The sequence below is a fragment of the Pollachius pollachius genome (assembly GCF_949987615.1).
Source record: "Pollachius pollachius genome assembly, chromosome: 13".
In the NCBI taxonomy this organism is placed as follows: domain Eukaryota; kingdom Metazoa; phylum Chordata; class Actinopteri; order Gadiformes; family Gadidae; genus Pollachius; species Pollachius pollachius.
Window position 1 is genome coordinate 5,890,955 of NC_136946.1, and position 12,259 is coordinate 5,903,213.

The 12,259-nt window shown below is 47.6% G+C and overlaps 2 protein-coding genes across 2 annotated transcripts; one reads left to right on the forward strand and one right to left on the reverse strand.

The window, feature by feature from the left end:
• Positions 1-4,128: 4,128 nt before the first annotated feature.
• Positions 4,129-4,944, reverse strand: LOC307084849 (transmembrane protein 74B; the record flags this gene model as incomplete). Its single annotated transcript, XM_079749352.1, has 1 exon — positions 4,129-4,944. One exon carries the CDS (start codon positions 4,942-4,944, stop codon positions 4,129-4,131), a length of 816 nt encoding a protein of 271 aa, XP_079605478.1.
• A 5,538-nt stretch (positions 4,945-10,482) lies between these two features.
• trhrb (thyrotropin-releasing hormone receptor b) lies at positions 10,483-12,029 on the forward strand (the record flags this gene model as incomplete). Its single annotated transcript, XM_079748809.1, has 2 exons — positions 10,483-11,403; positions 11,592-12,029. Exons 1-2 carry the CDS (start codon positions 10,573-10,575, stop codon positions 12,027-12,029), a joined length of 1,269 nt encoding a protein of 422 aa, XP_079604935.1. The 5' UTR covers positions 10,483-10,572.
• Between the last annotated feature and the right edge of the window lie 230 nt (positions 12,030-12,259).

Sequence of the window (12,259 nt, forward strand, 5' to 3'; positions counted from 1 at the left end):
ACTCTGTAACGACCATAGCTGCACAGTGTGTGTGTGTGTGTGTGTGTGTGTGTGTGTGTGTGTGTGTGTGTGTGTGTGCGTGCGTGCGTGTGTGCTTGCGTGTGTGTGTATTCCTGTGCGATGTGTGTGCGTTTCTGTAGGTTGTGTGTAATTAATGTATATGTATAACATACACAAGCTGAGCTCAATTGCCCAAGAGGAAGACTTCTCCAGGCTGAATGATCCATTTACCGCTGGAGCGCCACAGCTTATGCCACATGCCGCCTCTGGTACACGTCGTTTGGTGCGGCCAAGCAGTAGGATAGCCCTGCACATTTTCTGTGGAATTTCTGTGTGTGTGTGTGTGTGTGTGTGTGTGTGTGTGTGTGTGTGTGTGTGTGTGTGTGTGTGTGTGTGTGTGTGTGTGTGTGTGTGTGTGTGTGTGTGTGTGTGTGTGCGTGCGTGTATGTGTGTGTGTGTATGTTTTCTAAAAAAATAAAAATCAGCTTTTGCATTTTCAGTGGTTAAACGATTAACAAAACGGACAAGCTGTTCTTTCCTTTCCGTTTTTCCTCAGTCTATATATCATGTGAAATGTCAGTTCAATTACACATATGTGGATTTTTCAATTTAAAAAACATTGTTTTAGAATTTAGCTCATCATCAGCCAAGCAGACTAAAGAGTCATGATGCTAGCTGTGGGTCTTGGGAGTGCCTTAGGTCCTGCTGAGTGCCAGCGAGAAACATCCTGTCCATTCAAGGTCTATCATCCATAATTGTAAGGACAATGTGTTAGATATAAATGGAACCAAGGTCTGAGCGATTCTCACCACAGATAAGTCATTTCCCATAGCAACAGATTTGGTTTCTATGGTTATCCTCTCCTTTCTCAGAGGACACAGATGGCAATAAAGGAACTTTGTTTACTCGATTTTCTGCAGACAATAATGTTATGAACAAAGTCCAGGCAAATATGATTACCAGCCCTGGACTTGGGCAAATACATGGATTTGATGTCCCTTTTCCTCTACTTGTTTTTTTTCAGTTGAATTCAAGTGAGGAAGGGTGGTATAGTGAAGCAGATTAGGGTGTTTGGCTCCTAGGTACTGGGGTCAATCCCAATGCCCGTCTCCATCCGGTTGAATTCACTGTTTGGCACTTTGGACATAAGCGTAAAAACAGCAGTAAAAGTAAATTACTCTACATTGACTAGATCGTAAAATCAGCCAGTGAACTTCGACAAAGCCTCATCGATTTGCCGTCAACTATCCACACCTACTTTTTCACTATTTAAAGCTCTGTAAAGTAGGTCAATTCGAAAATAGTGATTTTGAGTTTAAAATGTTCTGTGGAAAGTTCATTTGACTTTCTGCACCCCATTCTCCCAAGGTGGCATTTGTTAGTTTTATGATTGCGGTGGTTAGAGCTAAACCTCTATCCCCGCCCATAAACCATTATCTGGGTGGAGGGAGGGGAAGGGATAGGATGATTGATTTACGGTCTTCCTGACTTAATCAGGTAATTGTATAAATAAACATGTTGAACCCTTTTAGGTGGAACAATATTCAAATTCCTTAATCCTTTCAGTTGCAAATTCATCAGACATACTCTGATTATGTCATTTCACTTTAAAATGGGTCAACGGTTCAGTATTAAGTTTGTGTGTGATCATTCCACACATCATTTTTTATCCAAGCTTAAAAACAAAACATAACCCCCCCAGTCACCACCCAACCCCCTCCTCCCAAGCCCCCTCATGTCTTAAAATAGTGGCTGAGTCCACCTGCCGTTGCTATGCAACTAACGGAGCCCAAATGATTATTGAGGAAACATTAACTGAAGACTGTATCTCAAGACACTGCCTAGATGAGGAGGGGGGTAATCCCCAGATCAGCTCTGCTAAGCTGCATCGTTCCACAGAAATGTCACGTACACAAATATCTTTCTTTGCGCTCCCCGTAATCCCCCTCCCCTCTCCCCGTTCTTCCCGGCTGCGACTGGGTAACCGCTACCTCACCGCACGCCATTTGCATATCTCTGCAGATTCATGGCAGATGCACGGTGACAACGAGCAGTCAGACCACACGACGTGGTCGCAAACGTAGAATCGCTCGCTCCCCCCGGGGGGGGGGGGGGGGGGCCGTCCCAGACACCTAGGCTCTTGACCCCTGGCAACACCCCAATTCCCCCCCCCCCCCCTCCCCAAGCCCCCCTCCCTGGCACATCCAATCCAATTCCATTTCCTGCCGCCAGCTGCCTTTAATGATTATTCTGAGTAGGCCCATTCATGAAGGGAGGAAGGACGGGGGGGGGGGGGGGGGGGGGGATGGTTCGTAGCTAAAAGTGTGTGTGGGGGGTGTGCATGTGTGTACTTGTAAGTGGATGTGGATATACTAATGGCACATCTGCGGATTGCGGTATATGTTTGTGCCTCTGTGTTTGTGTTGGCCTGTGTGTGTGTGTGTGTGTGTGTGTGTGTGTGTGTGTGTGTGTGTGTGTGCGTGTGCGCGCAAATGCGTGGGTAGATCTGTCCAGGGGGAATCTCTTGCTAGAGGAAACAAAGACACTAATTAAATCAATGTTTTTCCCCCACCCACGTGCAAGGATGAGTCCTTTGACAAACCTTTCTTCTACGGCATCCACCAAGCCGTACAAATACTGTCATGGTGCGAAGCATTGGAAAAATCGCTGTCTCCCAACGTTTTAATGACCCCATTAAATGAGGATGGATTAGCCTAGCGAGGCCCAGGCAACGTTTCAGCTCGACCGTTTCAGCGATTTTATCCCCTGCTATTCTCTAACGTTTAGCCGTTGACCACATGCTTTGAATGGCATGTACAGTGAATTCAGATGCGAGCCGTTAAGGAGCAGGTGAGTAGTATCCTGCTCTGGTGATGCCTACAGGTAGACATACTGTGGACACACGGGGGAATCGAAGCCGGAACCTATAGCTACGGTACCCGGCTTTCCCCCTCCCCCGTCTCACAGGAGTTTGAGAAGAAAATGCTTGGTGATGATGATGATGGTGGGGATGATGATGATGATGATGATGATGATGATGATGATGATGATGGTGGGGATGATGATGATGGGACTCTGTGGCAGTGAGCGACTGGCTAAACCGCCCCATTCACTGAACACATAAGCGTTGGGCTAATGCCGTTTATTCACGGCGCCAGGGCTGATGGTGGCTCAGAGGTAAACCTTGACTCTGCTGCCAGACCGCACGTGTGTGTGTGCGTGTGCGTGTGTGTGTGTGTGTGTGTGTGTGTGCGTGTCGCTTTCAGCCGTACCGCAATGTCTCCAAAATAAGAACTAGGCAGGTTCTCAGAAGGAAAAGGGGTTGATCGAGGGCCCAGTCTCCATCGATTAGGTTATTCTTTTCGTGGAACACTTAGAAACAGCTGACATGTTGTTTTTCTTCATCTCTCTCCCTCATCCATCCCATTGCTTCCACTTACCTCCCTTCAGTCCTTTTCCCTCCATTTCTCTTGCTTAAGGTGTATGTGTTTGTGTGTGTGTGCCTGTGTGTGTATGTGTGTGTGTGTTTGTTTGTGTGTGTGTGTGTGCATGAGTGTGTGTGTTTGAGGTTATGTGTGTGTGTGTGTGTGTGTGTGTGTGTGTGTGTTTGTGTGTGTGTTTGTGTGTGCGTGTGAATGTGTGAGGGTTTGAGTGTGTGTGCATGTAAACGTGTGTGGTGTACTGCCACAGAATGATTAATGATTAAATGGACCGTAGGGCATGAGTGTGAATGTGAAGTTTTTATTTTCCCTGTACAAAGGAGGTTGATATGGTTGAACTGTACATGGACAATGCAGTCGCCTATACAGTACACACATCATACAGTATTCGATAGGTGTGCAAAACGATGTTGTTTATCAAATCCCCATCTCCACAAGGGTACAAAGTACATACTCCAGGACCCACAATGCATCATGCAATAAAACGTAAAACCTTTTATCATACATGTTTGGTAAAATGTGAAGTCAATGCACGCAGCAAATCTTCAAACATAGCCCTGGGTCGATGGGTTTTACCCAACATAGTTTTACAGGGCTTTTATTTTGGTTTGTACCTCACCAAGCGTCCCACTAATGAGTCATCATTGGTAGGATTTTATAGTGGAGTTTTACCTTCTAGTCTGTCGCATTAATTCAACAGAGCTAAATCCGTTGACAAATGAGAGGGCGATTCCCGGAGTGGGGTTGGCCCCCCTGCTCTCAGATTGATGGAGCCGTATAACTTTGCAGCGTGCTTGGAATATGCAAACGCCTTTCTCCTCATCGACTCCCACCTCCACATGGACACCATGAGCAACATCGCGAGCACCGCTCCCCCCAGAGTGAGGAGGCATAACCCCGCTATCACGCATCTGTCCAGGTGGGCCCCCACTCTCGCGTTCTCCCGCTCCAGCCTCTCCATCTCCCGCGCGGACACGCTGTCCGGGTCCACTCTCACGTCTCGCGGGACCACGTAGGATATGCCCACTAGAGATATACCCGTCACCAGACAGAGCACGCCCGTTATAAACCCGTAGTCCGCCGACTTTTCCGAGCCGAGCTCTTGGTCGGCCAACATGAAAAGTTCCAGGTAGTCCTCCTCGTGGAGTTGGATGGATGAGTTTGGTATCAAGCCGAGGTTCTCGTTTCTAGCGGGACTGCTTTGTGTCCGATCGTGGCCGTTGAAAGACATCTCCGTCTCGTCCTCCCAGCGCGCCGCTTTGTGTTTCCGAAGTTCCCGGTGGTTGGTGAGGCAGAGCCGCTGCTCCGTCCCGGGTGCTGGCTGTGGTGCTGAACCGCGGCACGACGCCTCCACGCCCGTGTCGTACGACCGCTCGCCGAACAGCGACTTTTCGCACGGATCACTGACCTCGTCCTCACTTTGGTGGTTGGTGAACGGAGACATGTTCAGCAAATCGCTCCACTTCTCCACGTGATCGTAGTAACTCGTTGCAAAACTCGCCATTTGAACCCGGGTAGTGTCATCAATCACATCGCATCCGTCACTGTCAAAGGAAAGAAAGGCGGAAACTGTAACTATATCTTTAATTAATACCAAACACTTAAAGCCCAACCTTTCAACCTACTCTTTTCATTTTTTTTGACGGCTAGTATAAAGGTGTGGGGAGATGGGAGGCGGTATTGGCTCAATCAACAAGAGATACAATTCTACACGTGTGAAAGCATTTGTATCCCACAATGGCATCTCTTTACTCGGTAGGCTAGAGATTGTAGGACAATTCGCAATACTACTCCGAATTCTTAAATAGTTTTTCTATTTATAATCCGACCATCTTTTTTTGTACAACTGCCACCTTCTACACATATTCCTAACAAAATATAATTATTATATAAGTCAAGCAACTGCAGTCTAACCTGACCGACACACTCACATCGAGAAAAAAGTTCCCGCTTGTCGTTAATAAATCGTTATAAAACACGAATATCGGATTGTGAAACACATATCTACCCCTTTTTTTCCCCAGCTCGGCTGGTGGCTGGTGCTGCTCGTGCTGGCCGCCCGCGTCACAGGCTGCTCGCGCTGCTCTGGCGCACGGAGGGAGATGCTCGGCAGACCCCTCCCTCCCACGCGCCGGGCCGAGGCGGGCTGCCTGCCTTCCGGTGACCGAATCAACTTCTTCAGCACAGTCACATGAAAGGCTAAGAAGACGGATGACTCAGTGCTCGGAATCACCGCCACCGCCAACACCACCGTAGTGTATGGACGGATTAAATTCGTATAGTGTGCCGACAGCAGGCGATGCCTTATTACTCCAGCGCCTGTGGAGGCTTCTTTATGTTAGCCATTGAAATAATACAGTCAGCAACAGGCCTTAGAATTATAATGATGGCCAACAGAAACCTGTTAGACAGTGACTCTGATAGTGTTAGACTTTCCTAGCACAGACCACCGGTACATGTAAGCTACTGTAGACTATAAAGTGAGCCCCAGTTGGCCATTATAATTAGCTTCAATGCTCTTGCTCACTGGTGGTGGTGCGTACGCCTATGGGGCTTTGGGCTTATATTCACGCTCTGCTGTGCATTTGCAGGGATGAAGAATTTCAGCATCTCGAGATGGAAGTGAAAGCAGTAGGTACATTTTCTCAAGGCAGGTCCAGACACTTACAGTGGCTAACGCTAAGAAATGTCTCTAAAGAGCATATTTGAACAAAGGAATGGTCTGCTGGGAGTGGAGGAGAATAGTCAATACATGAGAAAGGTCGTGAACAAATGAATGGAGACCATTCATGGGAAGAAAATATACAATACAGCCACAGAGTAACACTTTCCATACTGAATACTGCGTGCAACTAGAAACACTTAGAATTCATCATATTCATCCATAATCTAAGGGCTTTTGTGAAAAAAATATTTAAACTCTCAAATATGGTATCTCTGCTCACCAACCATGGCCACAGAGCCCCATCTGTTTGTAGTAAAATCTGTCAAAACTCTAGAAATCAAGAACTATTAAAGACTTGAATCCGACACTAACTCTGCTCATCCCATTTCAAGGTCTCAACAGGATCCGGTGCTTCCACAGTCCATGACCTTGGAATATTTATGCGTTAATATATTCTACCACTCCCTGCAGCTTGTAAAAGTTCTTCCAGAGGAAAGGTGGTTAGAGCGTCATGGCCTGGGGGTCGTCTTGGCTCTTAATGCGACCTAGGTGAAGAGAACTTAATGCAGAATTCGATATTCAGTTCATCTCCCCCAGCTAGGGTTTAAAGCCAAGATGGCAGCTAGTTGTTGGGGTCCATGCTGCTCAGCCAGCGGAGCAGAGAGGCAGTGAGCCTGATACACAAACCACGGTGATGCTGTGTAAGCCCGGGTGCTCTGGACTCCCTGCTGAGGCTTAACATTAAGGATACAGCTGGGTTAGGCAGCTTCCGCACTGTGTGTGTGTGTGTGTGTGTGTGTGTGTGTGTGTGTGTGTGTGTGTGTGTGTGTGTGTGTGTGGACTGCGGGTAGGCTTGTTTTTTTTGTGTGTGTGTACCCGCAAAAATGTTGGTAAGCCTATTTGTGTGTGTATGTGTGTGTGTATGCCTGCCCCTGTGTATGTGTGTGTGTGTGTGTTTGTGTGTGTGTATGTGTATTTGTGTGTGTATCTGCAAGAATGTGGATAAGATAGTGTGTGTTTGTGTGTACCCACAAGAATGTTGGTAAGCATCTTTGTGTGTATGTGTGTGCATGCCTGCTTCTGTGTGTGAGTATCTGCAAGAATGTTGCTACGATCGTTTGTTTGTGTGTACCTACAAGAATGTTGGTAAGCTTATTTGTGTGTGTGTGTGTGTGTGTGTGTACCCACAAGAATGTGGCTGTATACCTGCAGAATGTTATTAAGCATACTTGTGTACGCAGTGCCTGTGTGTGCATGTGTGTGTGTGTGTGCGTGTGTGTGTGTGTGTGTGTGTGTGTGTGTGAGCATGACTTTCTGGGTATGTGCTTTCTGAAATGTGTTTGCCTGGCTGAGGCTGTTTATCCTATATGGCAGCTCAGAGCTACACAGCTGCCTCGAGATATACATACACTAAGATGGAATGAGTCAAGCTCTCTCTCTCTCTCTCTCTCTCTCTCTCTCTCTCTCTCTCTCTCTCTCTCTCTCTCTCTCTCTCTCTCTCTCTCTCTCTCTCATTCCCACTGTGCCAATGGCCCACTTATTGGTGCTCAAACAATAACCACGACTGTGAGCCTGGACTGTAGCCCGCTCAGTAGTTCATCACCAGCCATGCTTTTCACATGTTCTTGCCCAAAAAGGATGGGGATATTACCTGAATTTGCTCACTATTTCAGGGTATGTAAGAAGGGGTACACATTTCCATCATGTTTGGCTCCTTTTTTTTTATAGGCCTACTGTATTGATTTAGTAGAGTGGACGCCACCAGGTCAGGTCACTTATTAATCACCGACCTTGAGCACATTGGTTTTTCTTGTGACTGCCCTCTCCAATCCGTGCGTGTGCGTGAAACCCTTAAGACGCCGCTTAGTTATATGGGAGCGAGCGTGGCCGACACGGGACGATTCGTTCTATATTCCAAACGAGCTGCCGTGACGTAGATAAATTACAACACAGGTTTGAGGGAGACGTGAACGATGACGTTATAAACGACCATGCCGTCATGCCGCTTCATAATGGCGTGAGTCTGCATTTAATATTATTTACATAGGCTAGACAACAAATATGTTTGTGTTGTCTGCAACAGGCATATAGGGCTGTTACTAGTTATATTGTAAGGCAGTGGCAGCTGTTTGAGATCATAATGGTGTTTTATGTTTTCAGTGGCAGAGTGAGACATAACAGTAAGTCAAATGTGGAGGGAAGTACCATTGAACCCTGGGGATTTATATTTTTGACACATAAAACATATATTACAGAACATTGCACGCTGCTTTATTTTATGGCTGCCAGCATCCAGGGGCTGCTTTGGAGTCTAGTAATACTAGTTCAATGCTTTCTTTGTTAAAGATATTTATGGCGTTGGCTTGGTGTTTTACATAAAAACATTAAGAAGTGTAGATGACCTAATGAACATGTAGGCTACTCTGGTCTCATATTTAACTGGAGAAGGCTTTCCTTCAAACTGAAATGCAGTTGCCCGTGATCCGCGTTGCACATTTATTTGGTAGTAGCGTGGTTTGACCGCAAGGTGGCGGCAAACGTCTTTGTAATCTACTCTCCGTGGTGGGTTGTGCTGCCGGTACCTGCAGAGAACACCGAATGACCCTCATTGAGGATGCGCATTTCCCAGGTAGACTACAACACGGAAGAAGTTGCCGTGGCCGTTGATCTTTGCTACAAGCACAAATTTGTCGTTGGCATAGCCTAAACCAGGGAAATCAAATTCATCACCACCTCTAGATTAATTACGCTACCACAATAACGGGACATGTTGTTTTGTTTTTTTTATTGACTGTTGAAATGTAACCCGTAACGGGGAACCCCCCAGTGTGCTCAACCTTAAAGCTGGTAAGACAGAACACACTTCCAGCTTTATCTCCGAATGGAGAAAAAACGGGCGAAAGGCGAGGGGGCGTCGTGGCCCGCATGTTATGTAATGATCCTCCTCGGTCGCCGTCCACCTGTTGTGCGGTTGCCTACGTACTGTTGACAGCGTGTCCGTGCCAAGAGTTTGGCGAACATAAATAAAAGCGAGGATTGGCCCTGATGATCGCCACTATTCGTGGTTCCTTGGGAGCTGTGCGCAGTTGGTGAGGGGGAGAGAGTCCACCTCCACACTTGGTAGTGTAACAACAAGCACGATAACTCGCACAGGGCCACAGAGGAACGCACTGAGGCAGGTCAACACGGCTGTAGTACTATGGGATTCAAAGCTGGAATGACCGAAATTCCGTCCTATTGATAGTATTTTGGTAGAATATAACATGTTTTCAAAAGTTCGACAAATATTTCATCACATTTTTAAGACTGTTATATATGACCACATTATCATTCAGGTTGGAACGTACATTTAAAGTAAATGATACAACCCTGAGGCAACTACCACACTTCTGCTTTGTAAGTGGACTAGCCTGTAGTTGAAGTAACTTAAAGTAAAAGAAAAATTTTAGTTTAATTTAGTTTAATCGACACACATGTTGCTTGTGATTCGATTAAGTGCAGATAAAAGCTGTAGTTTTTATTGTGCCTTCATGTCTTTTGATGCAACCTATCAATTCCTCTTCTCGACTGTATTTACATAATGGAATATTGACTTTCCCAACAGAGAGTCGTGCATTAGCAACATCATACTGGAGCCTAATGAATGAGCCAGGCACGACTCTAGTAATGGGCCATCACATTGCCAAAGCACCTAGAACCCATTTAATATATTCCCAAGAAGCGTCTATCTGTTTCAGTCGCTTTTCTTGGAGTCCACTGTGTTTGTTTGTCATCTAAATCATGCTGCATGCAGCCTCGACCCCCCTCGTCTAGTGCCTCAGATAGAATAGCCGATAGAAATGAAATACCATTGTCTAATGCTCTTGCCTACTCTTTATATCCTACTGTTTTGCTTCCTAGTTATTCGGTTCCAAATCAAAAAAGGAATGCGATTTATTCATCCATTAGGGTGCCCAGTCAAACATATTCATTTTATATAACATTCCGCACCAATATCTACATTAACCGTTTATATCATATAACCATACAAAAAAGCTTGGAATAACCAAAGCTGGATTGATAGATGGTTAGGTAGCTTCGCTACTGTAAAAGGGTATATTACACGAATCTATTGGCCACAGTCGCGTAAGCTCGCATGCGTAAAAGAAAAAAAGAAAGACTAAAAAAAGGGGGGCTTAAAAGGAGCATCCAGCCGATCCCTCACGGCCAGACTCCTCCGACAGAGTAGGCGCGCGTCCGCTCACTCTCTGGAAAGGATCCAGTCAGAGCGCAACTCCTTTACGCACATATCTGAACAACAGAACCACCTTTTAAACATATATTTGAAAACATCTTTCGATTTAATTGAGTGTTTATTGTGACAACGTAAGGAAATGCTGCTTTTGTTGTGCATCAACTTTCATGGCGTCCGGTAGTTTTGCCCATTTTCGCCGTGCGTAAAGTTCAAGCGCAACGGGTTCGGTCCCGATGCCCGACCTCGCCGCTACAGTATTCTCCCCTGAAAACGCGTCCGTCGATCCTTCCACCGCTATGGAGAACTTTACCCTTAACGCGCAGGAGCTGAACGCCACGCTGGGGGTGTGGGTCGACATGGGCATCGAGTACAAGGTGATCAGCAGCCTGCTGTTCTTCGTCATCTGCGTCCTAGGGGTGGTCGGCAACGTGATGGTGGTCCTGGTGGTGCTCACCACCAAACACATGCGGACGCCGACCAACTGCTACCTGGTAAGCCTGGCCGTGGCGGACCTGATGGTGCTGACGGCGGCCGGGCTGCCCAGCATCACGGAGAGCGTGTGCGGTTGCTGGGTGTTCGGACACTACGGATGCCTGTGCATCACCTATTTCCAGTATTTGGGCATCAACGCGTCGTCCTGCTCCATCACCGCGTTCACCATCGAGCGGTACATCGCGATCTGCCATCCCATCAAAGCCCAGTTTCTGTGCACTTTATCTCGGGCTAAGAAGATAATTTTGTCGGTTTGGGTTTTCACTTCGCTCTACTGCGTCATGTGGTTTTATCTGTCGGACATCCAAGAACTTGTGTACGACAACGTCACCATTGTCACCTGCGGCTACAAAGTTCCGCGGCAGTTTTACATGCCCATCTACTTTTTTGACTTCGGGATATTTTTCGTGTTACCGTTGATGCTTTCCGCCATTTTGTACGGACTGATCGCGAGGATCCTCTTCATGAACCCGCTGCCCTCCTCGGTGAAGGAGAAGTGCAAGAACGGGCACGGCAACGCGAGCGCCAAAAACTCCCGCCACTCCAACTCCACCGCGACCTCGCGCAAACAGGTGCGTTACGCGCTGAAAAACAGCCGATGATAGTCCACATCACGCCCTCTTGCATTTCAATATAACCATACAATTGTGCAAAAAACATACTTTATGATCGATTATTGGCTGATTGAGAATCTGGCAGATAACAGATAATCTATTACAAATGATAAAAATCCATTTTATTCTTAAATCTTCTCCATCAGGTGACCAAGATGCTGGCGGTGGTGGTCATCCTGTTCGCCACCCTGTGGATGCCGTACCGCACGCTGGTGGTGGTCAACTCTTTCCTGGAGGAGTCCTACCTGGACAGCTGGTTCCTGCTGTTCTGCCGCTGCTGCATCTACCTCAACAGCGCCGTCAACCCCCTCATCTACAACGCCATGTCGCAGAAGTTCCGCGCCGCCTTCCGCAAGATCTGCCGCTGCGGCCGGCCGGGCGCGGCCAAGCCGGCGGCGTACAGCGTGGCGCTGACCTACAGCGCGGTCAGGGACACCTCGGTGGTGGAGAGCACCACGGACCACTTCACCACCGAACTGGAGGAGCTGACCGTCACCGACGAGCTGCTGCTGGCCGACCCCCAGGTGGTTTACCAGCCCCCCGACACGTGTGTGTACGGGAAGGGCGCCTACACCGACGCCTGAGAGGGGGGGGGGGGGGGGGGGGGGCGCCCGGCGGGATTTAGAGAAGATGGACTAGAAACCGAAAGAAAAGAAAATAACAGGGGCGGCCATACAGAGAAGCGCCAACAGTGCAGCTGCCTGTTTGTTTAAACGGCATCTGTAGTGTGTTGCGTGGTGAGTGCTTGTCTAAGGAGAACAGCGACGAGACAAAGACGCCGAGGCTGTCGAGGGCGCGGCAGGCGTGTGGCCTT